This window comes from Theropithecus gelada, chromosome 10 (genome assembly GCF_003255815.1).
Source record: "Theropithecus gelada isolate Dixy chromosome 10, Tgel_1.0, whole genome shotgun sequence".
Classification (NCBI taxonomy): domain Eukaryota; kingdom Metazoa; phylum Chordata; class Mammalia; order Primates; family Cercopithecidae; genus Theropithecus; species Theropithecus gelada.
This window is the reverse complement of record NC_037678.1, coordinates 56958168-56972018: the sequence shown is the minus strand read 5'-3', so window position 1 is coordinate 56972018 and position 13851 is coordinate 56958168. Positions and strand designations below refer to the sequence as shown.

At 40.2% G+C, this 13851-nt stretch overlaps 1 protein-coding gene across 1 annotated transcript; it reads left to right on the top strand.

Annotated features, from left to right (window-relative positions):
- Positions 1–2622: 2622 nt before the first annotated feature.
- WFDC13 (WAP four-disulfide core domain 13) lies at positions 2623–10597 on the top strand. Its single transcript, XM_025400267.1, has 4 exons — positions 2623–2812; positions 5056–5206; positions 6559–6623; positions 9639–10597. Exons 1-3 carry the CDS (start codon positions 2725–2727, stop codon positions 6599–6601), a joined length of 282 nt encoding a protein of 93 aa, XP_025256052.1. The 5' UTR covers positions 2623–2724; the 3' UTR covers positions 6602–6623; positions 9639–10597.
- Positions 10598–13851: the final 3254 nt, after the last annotated feature.

The window sequence follows — 13851 nt, the reverse complement described above, 5'->3', positions numbered from 1 at the left end:
GGGAGTGTTACAAAAGCCGCTCGGTCTACCCAGCCCTGCAACCCAGGGACAGGGATGAAAAAAAAAAAAAAAAAAAAAAAAAAAAAAAAACTACAGAAATAACATTTCTCACCCAATTGTTTTGGCGAAAATTCAAAAGCATGACAACACGTTCTGTTAGTGAGACTGTAGGAAACATGCACACTCACATTGTTGGTGGCATTACAAAAAGGTATAATCGTTACGAAGTAGAAATGGGCAATATCTTGCCAAACTATATGTGCATTTATCCTTTTTTTTTTTCTTTTGAGACGAAGTCCAGCTCTGTTGCCCAGGCTGGAGTGCAGTGGCTTGATGTTGGCTCACTGCAACCTCCGCCTCCCAGGTTCAAGTGATTCTTCTGCCTCAGCCTCCTGAGTAGCTGGGACTACAGGCGCTTGCCACCATGCTTGTCTAATTTTTTGTATTTTTAGTAGAGACGGGGTTTCACCATGTTGACCAGGCTGGTCTCAAACTTCTGACCTCATGATCTGCCCGCCTCAGCCTCCCAAGGGCTGGGATTACAGGCATGAGCCACTGCGCCCGGCCATGCATTTATCCTTTTAACCAACTATCACACTTTTAGAAATGTACTGATATTATACCTCCAACGATACAGAAAATTACGCATCATTGTCCATTGCAGCATTATTTATAATAGCAAAATCTTGGAAACTACCTAAATGCCTAAATATAGGAGACTGGCTATATGACTAAGGTGCATGTGCAAGGGATGTCAAATGCAGCTGTAATAGAGGAAAAATCGTTATGAACTACTGGAGAGCAGTTTTCAGGATATATTGTTAAATGAAAACAACAAGGTGCAAATGAGTATATTTGTGCAAGAAAAACAGAGTTGAGAGTTCAAGTAACTAATTATCTTAAATCAAGAATTTCCAGAGAATTGATAAAGAAGGGCTGCTACTCAGCACATCCTATGAAGTCAGCATAAACTTGCTACCAAACCAGGCAAGGACAATATGAGAGAGAAAAATTACAGGCCCAGTTCATTATGAACATAGATGTAAAATACCTCCAAAATAGCAAACTGAACCAAACAATATAAAAATGATAATATTTAATGATCACCTTATATTACCATAGAAATGGCTTAATGTTTGAAAATCTGAATGTTCAACGCATTAACAGATTAAAGGAGATAAAAATGTTATCATCTCAATATCCACAGAAAAAAGCAATACACATAATCTGACATAAACTAATTTAAAATTTCTTGTTATATTAGGAATGAAAGAAAACTTTCTAAACCTGATAGAGGGTGCTTATGAGACACTAAAGTGGAGACAGTTCTAAAAGAGAAAACAAGAAGTTTTCATTTTAAATCGGGTATCAGACAAAAATACACACTATCACCACTTACAGATGATGATGTACTCAAGGGCCTAGCCAGCACAGTGAGGCATTAAAAATGGCTTAAAGTTTGAAAAAGAAAACTATAACTGTTCTTATTTGGATATGATAAACACTGAAGAGAACACACAAAGAAACCATAATAAACAACGGGAGAATTTAGCAAGCTAACTAGCTACAGATTCATTGAAAGAAGAAAAGATCCAAGGTTTAAAGAGAGGAAAGCAAGTTTGAAATAGTATTTGTAGAGAGTGGGAACCCTGGCTTACTTAGTTGAAGAAACTTAGTAAGACTATCAAACCCTTTTTGGTCTGGTGATGGTGCATCTATTGTGCTGTTTAGTAGCACAGTTGAATTATTTTCCCCCAGCAACAAATATCTGCCTAGGTTCAAGCTTCAATGAAATTGATGGTTGGATTCACTCAGGGCTGCAGTTTTTGTAGGCAGATTCAAACAAGGAGATTTAAATGACAGGTTCTGAATCCTACATTGATAGAAAGAAAAGTAATCACCTAGAGGGGAGGACTATAAAATAGGGAAGTGAAGAGTCAATGTTTGTTGGTTTCAGTGAGGTCAAATAATTGTTATGGTGGAGATTTTTGAGCCAACTGGAAAGTTAACTTCTCTACATGAGCAGTAAACAAAAGGAATTAATTGAAAAGTTATGATACCATTTACAATTTCCTTTTAAAACTTCAAGCCTCAGACCGGGCACGGTGGCTCTCATCTGTAATCCTAGCACTTTGAGAGGCTGACGAGGGTGGATCACCTGAGGTCAGGAGTCCAAGACTAGCCTGGATAACCCCAGTGAAACCCTGTCTCTACTGAAAATATAAAAATTAGCCGGACGTGGTGGTACACACCTGTAATCCCAGTGACTCAGGAATTGCTTGAACCCAGGAGGAGGAGGCTGCAGTGAGCCGAGATCGCACCACTGTACTCCAGCCTGTGTGACAGAGTGAGACTCCACCAAAAAAAAAAAAAAAAAATTCAATCCTCTGTGAATAAATATAACAAAGACATGTACAATTTCCACAGGGAAAAATTATTTAAAATGTTAAGGGATATGAATAAGATCTAGATACAGATGAAAGAGATAGCAAGGTCAAGACTAGAGGGATAAAGGAGGATATGAAAACACTACATGGCCCTGGAGTGGGTGTGATTGGGAGGTGCTTGGATTTCTGCCCTGCCTGCTTTGATTGGAGTACACGGTGAAAGGCTAATCACACTGGGCCTCCACTTTGCCCTCTTTCCTTCTCTTCTCGTCACAGCAGTGCCTGGTCAAACCCAGCAATCCTTGGCCAGAACTTACTCACCCGTCCCACTGGCACCATGAAGACTGTGCCGCCTCTCCAGTTCCTGGTGGTGTTCTGCCTAGCACTGCAGCTGGTGCCTGGGAGTCCCAAGGAGCGTGTTCTGAGTAGGTGCTGGGTCTGGGCCCAAGGAGGGAAGTAACATTTGTGGACAGGAGAGGATCTGAGGGCTGACAGTCTGTCACACCTCTTGGAAAAATACAGTGTCATGTTCAAGGGCCCAAGCTTTATTATTGGCAAGATCTAGGTTTGAATCCCTGCTCTGTTGCTGAGTGACCTTGGGCAAAGTATCTGGGTCTTAGGTTTTTATCCTTATAATGAATACAATTATATGGGGATCGTTGGAGGAGAACAGATAATGCATGCAGACATAGCTCACTCTTACTAAACCATGGTAAATGCTCAGTAATATTAAATGCTGTAAACGTGATCAGCTTCATCATCCAGCTTAGTCTTGCTGCCCATGGCTCCTTCATGGATGCTTGGATTCCCTTTTCAAGCATTAAAACAGAGAGACAACAAAGTTGGTAGAACTCAAGCTGGAATCTACATAACCTTGGCCTTGAAGGATGTTTTGGGAAGGAAGGAAAGGAAGTTTTGCATTTTATTCCACATTTTCAAACTCCAGAGGTACTGCAGAATTACCGGCAATGAGCATCAATGGGACAGTGTAGAGTCCATCTCAGTAGCCACCACTGCCCAGCTCAACTCAAAAGAGCTCTAGCTATAGTAATGTTGACCTTAGCCAATACCAAGTGGGAAAAGAACTGTTATTCATCATACATCCACTTTTCTATGGGGAAAACATCTTCAGAATACTGGTGGCTCAGAAGAGGGATATGTGTGGTAGCTCATGTGTCTAGGGAGGCTAGATCCTGCTTTAGAAGTTTCAGAAAAGTCATGTAGGTTTGTAGGACTAAGAGGGACTGAGCAAGCTACAAGAAAATAGGAGTGCCCAGGGTAGAGTTAATTGAAGAATCAGAATTTGAGGAAAGGCACAAAGAGGCTTTCTAAAAGACTGGTAAGTGCTGTGAGTGAAGTTGGGACCAGATACCCAGAAGAGGGGTCAAGACTTGAAAAGTGTGACCTCTCTGAGATCTCTGGATCATGGTGTCTATCCCTAAACTGCTCTATTGAGCCCCAAGCTCTTCAAAGTGTGGACTAGTTCCAATTTCTTGCAGTGCCCCAGTGAGCTACAGAAGAGCTGAGAGGCCAGGGGTGAGTACTAGTTATTGGTCTCTGTTAAATTGTCAACAGCTTGGACCTCAGCTTATTTTACCCCAATTCTGGTGCCATTTGCTTCTACAGTTATAGTCATGACCTCTTTCTTCATTCATTCCTTTCAAACCATCATAATATCCTATAGATTTCCTTCTAATTGCAAATATTTGCAGAGCAATAGACCCACAGATGGGCAATAGAATGCCCCACTTTTGACTTTTGCCCCCAAAGAAAGGGAGAGTCACAAGGTACAAAAATTAGGACCTGGAAGGGCTTGGGGAAAGGGGTTAATGGGGCCCATCCTTAGAGTCCAGGAATAGAAAGGAGACTGTGGGTTGTGGCCTTAGGAAAGAATCTCCCAGGGCAGGTAGGTCTTAGCTTTGAACTGAAATACTTGGGGGTAAGGGAGGAAATAGGAAGTAAACATAAAGATGCTTATTCTTCTCTAACAGTAGAAAGTGGGGCATCCTGGTGCTCTGGCCTCCTGACTGAGAGACACCAAGGAAGAAAAAGAAGCTGAATATTTGAACCCCATTCTGAAATCCCCACCCTTCTTACCATGAAAGAAGTCATTCTCAGAACTTACTTGTGAATTGGGACCCAGCTCTCTGATCCAGTACCTTCAGTTTACTGCTTGGTCTTCATCCTTTACCAAAACTTACCTTTCACTCATTATTCCTATACACAAATAACCCACATTAGGTTAACCCCAGGGTAAACTATGTTGTTACCAAGAAGCTCTACAACTTGCTCAAGAACACACAATGAGTCAGTACAGAACGAACGTACAAACCTCTTTCTTGTTCACCACATACACCATTAATACCCTCGATATCGACCCAACCATAGTCAATGGGGACTTGGCATCTGAACGACAAGGATGGTGAATGACCAGTGGGTGCAGGGTTCTACCGAACTCTATTCTTGATCAAAAAATATCCATGCCCTGCTTCCCTGCTCAGAACTCAGACGAAGGCAGCAGCTGAGGACAAACCTGATGCCACCACCCTGGAATCACGCAAGGCAGATGAGGGTGGCAGGTTTCCTGGCAGTTCCCTGGGCTTTCTGAGTTCTGAACATTACTCCAGCCTGTTGGTGAGGCCCTTCTCTTACTTGTTCTGTGTTCCAGAGTATATCTTGGAACCTCCACCCTGCATATCAGCACCTGAAAACTGTACTCAACTGTGTACAATGCAGGAAGATTGCCAGAAAGGATTTCAGTGCTGTTCATCCTTCTGTGGGATAGTCTGTTCATCAGATACACTTCAAAAGCGCAAGAGGTAAGAGATATCTCATATCCAGGCCTGATCCTAGAGCTGCTGGTGGGAGCCCAGCAGAAGAGTCTCTTACCAGCAACTGTGCTGGATCTCTCCTTTCTTTTTTCTTGGTGGCCATGTTGCCAACATGCCAAGGGCAATTTCCATAAAAGTCCTGATTAGAAAAGCCCTCCTCCCCTCCCAATCACCACATCCCATCACCACATCCATGAATCTCTGTCTCTGCCTCTCTGAACTCACCCACAAATCCCTTTATCCACAGACCTTCCCCCGACCCAGAATCCACCCTTATCCCAGGGACACTCTACCTGCAGGTGTAACCAAAATCCCAAAGCAAAATTTGTCCTACACTTTTGCTTGCCCTCCTTTCACAAGACACCATCCTTTGGCCACCAGTGTTCTTGGGCTCTGGAGATCCAGCCCAAAGGAAGTTTTGGTTAATTGTACAAACATTAACACTAGCCGCAAGCCTGCTAAATGGAGTGTGCTCCCAGGGCACAGAAAGAACATAGGGTGCTGATGAGACATATGGTTTCTAATCCCATCTTGCAACTATGTCTTTCTATGACCTTGAGTAAGACAATTCCTTCTTTTTTACTTTCTTTTTCTCATGAGTAAAATAAGGACTCTTGTTTTTTCCTGCTTTGCAAGGCCCAAATGAAATTTCAAAAGACCCACAGTGAAAGACTCAACCAATGAGCCTCTTGAGGGAAGCCTGGCAGTCTTGTTCCCTGCTGTATTCCCTACCATGAGCAGAATACCCAGCATATGAGATAATGTGCAGAGTGATTAAGCATGGGCTCAAAGCCAAACACCTGCGCTCAAATCCTGGCTCTACCACTTCTTAGATAAGTGACCTTAGACAAGCTAATGAACCTCTCTCTGGGCATCAACTTCCTCATCTTTAAGACTGGAATAATAATAGTGAGGTTAAGTGAGTGAGATCCGGCCACTGCACTCCAACCTGGGCGACAGAGCAAGACTCCATCTCAAAAAAAAAAAAAAAAAAAAAAAGGAATAATAATAGTGAGGTTAAAATAGACAATCCATGTAAGCTTTAAAACATTACTTGCCAACATAATTGCTGTGAATGCTGGCAATTAGGCAACCACTTCTTTTTGAAGAGACTAGCCCTTGCAATTAAATTCCACATCTTTCAATGTTCTACATTGGAATGCAGAAGTATATATATAACTCTTTGGTGTCATTGAGTTTTTTGAGGTTCTGCATTCCCTATAGCGAGAGAACTGAGATTCATGGTTTAATGTTAATGGTGGAAGTAATTGAAAGAAAAAAATATATCTCTAAAAATAAAACTTCACCAGTTAATATTTAAAAATATTTTTCTTCTACAGATACAAACCCAAGGGCTCAGAAGTCATCATGCCTACCAACTGAGGCATATTTCCTAGCGCATTTTGTAAGTAGAGGGATTTGGTCTGGCCTTCCTCGTGTGAGATTCCCAGGGATGCTCACTTTCTTCCTGTACCCTCACCAGGGGCACCACATTCCCACAAGATCAGAATGACCTCTCATTACCTGATTGCCTCCTCCTCCATCATTCCCCTCCAAGGGCTATCTTTGCACTCCCTGAAGGGGGCAGGGTGCAGTCCAGCATGAATTCTGCAACACAGAGCAACATAAGGAACCAAGTCATGGCCCAGGGGGAACCCAGGGCACTCAGATCTGAGGCTTTGCCAGGGAACAAGCTCTTCCAGCCTCCGGGTTAACAGCACCCTGGGCAAGGACTCAAGCTGAGCCCTTCACGCTCTGAGACTTTGGTCTGCTCACTGTACCTCTCTGAGACAGTCACCTCCCTCATTGAAAGATGGAGAAAACATCCATGCCTTGGGGTATTGGGAGGACAACACAAGGTCATGTAGATGGAAGAACTTGGTCTCTGCAAAGGTAGAAACTGTCAGCAACTCACTTACAAGGTCACTCATTCTGGGTTCCAGTTTTTTCTCTGAAAAAAGAGGGAGTGGGCCGGACGCAGTGGCTCACACCTGTAATCCCAGCACTTTGGGAGGCTGAGGTGGGCGGATCACGAAGTCAGGAGGTCGAGACCAGCCTGACCAACATGATGAAACCCCGTCTCTACTGAAAATACAAAAATTAGTCGGGCATGATGGTGCGCACCAGGAATCCCAGCTACTCAGGAGGCTGAGGCAGGAGAATTGCTTGAACCCAGGAGGCGGAGGTTGCTGTGAGCCAAGAGCGTGCCATTGCACTCCAGCCTGGGCAACAGAGTGAGACTCCATCTCAAAAAAAAAAGAGGGAGTGGGAATCATCTTTATTATTTTACTGATGCTTCAAGAATAGTGAACAAAATGGAGTCCTGTGGAATTCCACCACCAAAAAAAATGATAGTATTCATAAGTTGGTGGATTTTGTTTCAGAGTATTTGAAAGAAAAAATTAGAAGTTTAGGGTCTTCTAATGGGCCTTCTGATGTCTCCAGATGTTCCAAATTAGAATGGTGGTCTTTCATCTTAGTCCTTTAATTAACCCTGTACAAAGGAACGTGATAAATAGTAGCAGGTGGAGGCCAGTGGAGCAGTTTAGGCGCATGAGCACTTGCCCAGGCTCTAGTGAGCCCACCATGCTGCTGATGAGCTCCTACTCATGCTTCAAGGTTCCTATTAAATTAAACACTCCATGGAAACTTCACCGGTTCACTCCAGACAGAATTAGTCCCTCTCTTTGTCTTTTGCAGTGCCCTATCTTTGTCCTACCATAACCTTATCAGACTTTCTTATAATTGTTCAAGTTAGCATTTTCTTTGTTTAGAGTATGAGTCCCATAAAAGCAGAAACTGTGTCTGACTTCTTTGCCATGGAACCCTGGCACCTAGCGCCAGGCCTTGCACATAGTAAGGATACAATTCAGACTTTTCAAATAGGGTTGAGAAGAGGCTGACAAAAAGTAGATCAATTCTAACATTTGATGAGTTTTCCCTACAAAGAAAATCTTCACTGAACAGTCCAAAGTCCCTCAAATATCAGCTGCCTACTATTTTCTTAAAACTATATTTACTTATGAAAACTTACAATATGCTAAAAAAGCAAAAAAAGAAAGCCCGATGGTATCCATTCACATGGGGTAATATCTCTGTACTATGGTCAAGGGTCCTAGCTACTCTGGGACACAGTCCAGCTCTGGCCTGCTGACCTGGTGATGCTGGGCATCTCCTAAGTCCTCGGAACCCCAATGTGTCCATCTGTAAAATGCAGATGGAAAATATCTAACCCTTAGCTGTGTCATCAAGATGAAATAAAAGGACACATGCAAAGCACATAGAAGACTGCTGGCAGAGAATATAAGAAGAACGTATTATTATCCACATCTTGTCAATTCTTCCTTTATCCAAAATTCCTGTTTTATAAAGGGATCACAGTGTACTTTCTACCTTAAACTCCAGTTGTTTGGTTGGTTGCTTTTTAATTTCTCTGAGTCAGTGATCAGTGAACATTGCACTTGTTTTAAGTTAACGCAGTATTCACTGATCTTCAAAATATCTTCTTAAGAGAGAACAAGGTAAAAAGTACTGTATCGAAATAATGTGATTAAATCTCATGATGAAAGATAGGCTAATTTAACAGAGATCTGAATTCCTCTACTAAATTTCCAGTGAGTGACTATGGAAGACTTTGCTTCCCTCTGCAAATCCCCTATGAATGTTACCAACCTGGAAATGTGTGGTCACCTAGTCCCACAATTCTACTTTTCTTCCAATTGCAGCCCCTCTAAATGAACTTTTCCCAAGATAAAATTATCTTGTCCATATCTTGCTCTTCTCTTCAATGACACCATTCTAATCTGACTCACTCCCTAGTGACCCCTGGTCCAGGGCAGGAAATACTGTTCAGAAAATCTATAGACTCTTTTACTACCAGAAACTGACCATATGTGGTTCAAATTGACCTGAGTGAGGAAGGTCTCTTACATACAGGTTGGCTATCACTGTTTCAATAATCTGAGTTTGATCTATCCAATACTGTAGGCACTGGTCACAAGAGGCTATTTAAATGTTAATTCATATGAATTAAAATAAAATATTCAATCAGTTTCTTAGCCTTACTTTCCATTTCAAGTGTTGAATAACCACATGTGGTTAGTAGCTACCATATTGCACATTATAAACATGGAACACAGAAAGTTCTAATGGAAAGCATTGCTTTAAGCTACACAAAGCTGATGGCTAAAAAATGATGGCTAATTAAAGGTCATCATGACAGAGGGCACCCTCTATGACAGCCTCATGTTAGACTCCAGGAAAAGTTTTTGGGGGCTATTTATTTAAGGAGTTCCTAAGCATAGCCTGACAAGAGACAATTCAATGACAGTAATTCTCTAGAGACCCAACATGATATCACCCATGAATGTTTAAAGAATCCAGAAGAACAAGTGGACTAATTATGTTTCCTTCCCCACAGGCCTCTACAAAGTTTTTTCTTGGTCCACCTTTAGGAAGGTATTGAGAAGCAAGAAATTGGAGGCCCAATATCTAACTTGCAAATCATTTTTTAGCTTGGCAATAAAGGCTAATCTACCATAAAACTCTTGAAGCTTAAACTTTAGGTCAACACTTGCAAGAGCCCCTTCCAAAGCTCAGCACACTTTCCTCCTGGAATGAGGAGAGGAAGCAGGAACCCCACTTTGGCATAGAGATAAACAGCACTGTTCCAGTCCAGGGATGCTGTCTGTGCCCTGGTGGTGGTCTTATGGACCTATCACATCAATATCTGGACAACCCTCACTGATTACGTGTCCTTGGTTCCACTCATCAGGCTAATTGATCCCAAATTTAACCTCAGGGAGAAATATCAACCAGACACTGCACAGCAACCTCCTTGGGGCCAGCCTTCAAGTCTTCATGGCCATATCATGAACCCAGGACAGACACAGTGGGGGTGGTGAGGACCTGATAAAGATGGATCAGTGACTAAGAGACTGCAATAAGGTGTCATGAAATCAAAATCAAAGGGCTAGAACTCTCCAAGGTCTTGCCCCAGGCACGTAGCACCACCTGAGCCAGAAACTGCAGAGGACATGACAGATGTGGCATTACTGATAAGTTATGGGAATGGAAATAATCTTTCCTAAACTACCAATCATAACTTTAAATTTTTGATCAACCATGCTAGAGCAAAGACTGAATTATCCTTCTGTTCTCTCTATAGAAATGATATAAAAATTATAGTCATAAGAGACAATCAAAAATAATTAGCCACAAAATATTAAAAAGGTATTATGAAGGTATTTAAAATAATAATAATAAAGCGTGTTATTTTTCTGGGATTCATGATATTTAATGTGTTCGTAAGCTTTTGTAAGTTTGTAACTTGTTGCAATTTATTTTTCATTTCAAATAAATATTCACTTACGTGCCTAATTTTGCATTAGTAGTTCTGCATTATTTTTCTAAAACAAGATATCCATAATTATACAAGCATCAAGTTCCACAAAGCCTGGGCCTTTCTCTGCTTGGCTTCTTTACTTCACCTCTGTACCAGTGAGCCTTGTGTTCCTCATTAGGAAAACAGCATAAGCAATTGTTCTTCATTTTGACAAGACTATACAAAAAGATCAAATGATATAATATGCATAAAAATATGTTGTACGCACTGTGACAGAAATATGAATGGTTATGATTATTGTTAACATTTTGAGGACTTACTGCGAAGGGTGAGATATAAGGAATGGCATTAAGGAAGAAGAAAAATGGATTATCACCCCTTCATCAGTGAATATAATCTATACACCATGACTTTTCACTTAACCATAGTTGTGCTACTATGGCCAGTCATCTAAATTCTTCAAAACTTGAATTTTTCATGCTTAAAATAGAGATAACACCACTTACCTTACATAATTTGTGACACTAAGTTCTTGATTGTAGTCTGGTGGTTGGGAGGGTTAAGTAACCAGTAACTCAGCAGTATGAACTTGCTTTGAAGGTAACATGGCCGGACTGGAAAGTACCTGACACATAACCATACAGGACAGGCTGACCCTCCAGGATGAAATCTTGAAGGGATGCTTCAGCCAACCATGAGTTTATTTAGTTTATTAAGAACAAGTGACAGGCATGGGGAATGTTGGAAAAGATGCTCTAATAGGTAGGTCCAACTCTTCCCCAGGGGAGTGAATAAAGATGAAAAGCTAAGAGACAAGAATGTGGCCACAATGAAGCCAGAATAAAACTGGTCAAAAAATAACGATGCTTATGGATATCTTGCAAATTCTTGCTGGGAGTTATCTTCTAAGTCCATCCCAGCAGAGATGGTGAAAGATCAGTAGTTCAGTAGGGGCTATACCAAGTCAATAAGGAGGCTTGGGAGACACAATGAAAGAAGAGTCACCTTTTCTTGCTGTCACCTGGGAAGAAGATAAATATGAATAATATGAAGACTGTGGCCCTCTGGAGAGCACCCCTGTCACTCTGTCATTGTCTCCTTTAAGTGCTTAGTCAACAATGCAACATAATTTTAGGTTTGCTGGGAAAGGTGGGTTTGGCTGTGTTAGGAATGGAATTTACAATTTTGAAGGTGAAATCTTGTTTGTTCATGGGTTCTGCTTTCCAGGCTCAGAGCCAAGACTTGTATACAAGTTTTGAGGACAAAACTTTGTTTAATTCGTCTCTATATACCCAACATTGAGAATAGTTACTGAAATATAGTAGGAGCTCAATAAGTAAGTACCTCTTAATGAGGGGAGAAAGGATAAAATGCTAAAATATTGAGGCAGGAGAATTGTTTGACTCTCAGGAGGATGCAGTGAGCTGAGATCATGCTGCTTCACTCCAGCCTGGATGAAAGAGTAAAACTCTGTCTCAAAAAGGAAAAAAAGAAAGAAAGAAAGAAAAGAAAAGTACTTGAGAAAAATTCAACATTTTTTTCATAGTAAAAACTCTCAACAAATTAGGTATACAAGCCATGTACCTCCATATAATAAAGGACGTATATAACAAGCCCATAGCTAACATCATACTCAATAATGAAAAGCTAAAAGCTTTGCCTCTAAGATCAGGAATAAGACAAGGATGCCCACTCTCACCACTTCTATTCAACAAAATACTTGAAATCCTATCCAGAACAATTAGGCAAGAAAAAGAAATAAAAGGCATCCAAGTATGAAAGGAGAAGGAAACAGAGACAGTAGGAAAATTGTCTCTGTTTACAGATGGCATCTTATGTGTATAAAACTCTAAAGACTCAATAACAAAAATATCTGTTGGAACTAATAAACAAATTCAATAAAGGTGCAGGATAAAATAATTAATATACAAAAATTAGTTGAATTTCTCTACACTAACTGTAAACTATCCATAAAAGAAATCAAGAAAAATAATCCCATTTACAATAGCATGAAAAAGAATAAAATAAAAGTAAATATAACCAAAGAGATGAAGGATCTGTACACTAAAAACTACAGAATATTGATAAAAGAAATTATAGATGAGACACAAAAAATGAAAAGATATCCCATGTTCATGTGTTGGAAAAATTAATATTGTTAAAATGTTCATAATACCCAAATTACTCTACAGATTCAATGCAATATCTATCAAAATTCCAATGATATTTTTCACAGAAATAGAAAAAATAATCCTAAAATTCATGTGAGCTACAAAAGACACTGAATAGCTAAAGAAATTCTGAGCAAAAAGAACAAAGCTGGAAGCATCACACTTCCTGATTTTAAACTATATTGCAAAACTACAGTAATCCAAAAAGTATGGTACTAGCATAAAAAACAGACACATATGGCAATGAAACAGAATACAGAGCCCAGAATTAAACCCATGCAGGTATGGTCAACTAACTTCCAGCAAAGGCACCAAGAATATACAACAGGGAAAGGATAATCTCTTCAGTAAATGATATTGGGAAAACTCGCACCATACACAAAAATCAATTCAAAATAGATGAAAGACTTAAACATAAGACTTGAAACTGTAAAACTCTTAGAAGAAAACAGGGACAAAGTTCCATTGGTCTGGACAATGATTTTTTAATTTGAAACCAAAAGGGGGGGTTTTGGTTTCAAATTAAATAAACAAGGGGGACTACACTTTCTGCACAGCAAAGGAAACAATCAACAAAATGAGAACGCAACCTATGGAATGGAGAAAATCTTTGTAAAAAATGCATTTGATAACAGTTAATATGCAAAATATATAAGGAACTCCTACAACTCAATAACAAAAAAAAACACAATTAAAAAATAGTAAAAGGCCCTGAATAGACATTTTTTCAAAGACATACTAATGGCCAACAAGTCTATGAAAAGATGTTCAACATCATTAATCATTAGGAAAATGCAAATAAAAACCATATGAGCTATCATATCACACTTGCCAGGTGCCTATTATCAAAAAGTCAAAAGATAAGTGTTGGCAAAGATGTGGAGAAAAGGAAACCCTTGCACACCGTTAGTGGGAATTCAAAATGGTGCAGCCACTATGGAAAACAGAGTGAATGTTCCTTTTAAAATTAAAAATAGAACTACCATATGATCCACTGATCCCACTTTTGAATATTTATTCAAAATTATTGAAATTAGGATCTCAAAGAGATATTAGCACTTAGCACTTCTATGTTCATTGCAGCACTAGTCACAACAGCCAAGATGTGAAAACAATCT

Bases quoted from the DNA above. Each gene is read 5' to 3' on its own strand.
- WFDC13 (XM_025400267.1), top strand. From the start codon at position 2,725: ATGAAGACTGTGCCGCCTCTCCAGTTCCTGGTGGTGTTCTGCCTAGCA. The intron at 2,813-5,055 runs GTAGGTGCTGGG...TCTGTGTTCCAG, and splicing joins TCCCAAGGAGCGTGTTCTGA to AGTATATCTTGGAACCTCCA. The intron at 5,207-6,558 runs GTAAGAGATATC...TTTCTTCTACAG, and splicing joins ACACTTCAAAAGCGCAAGAG to ATACAAACCCAAGGGCTCAG.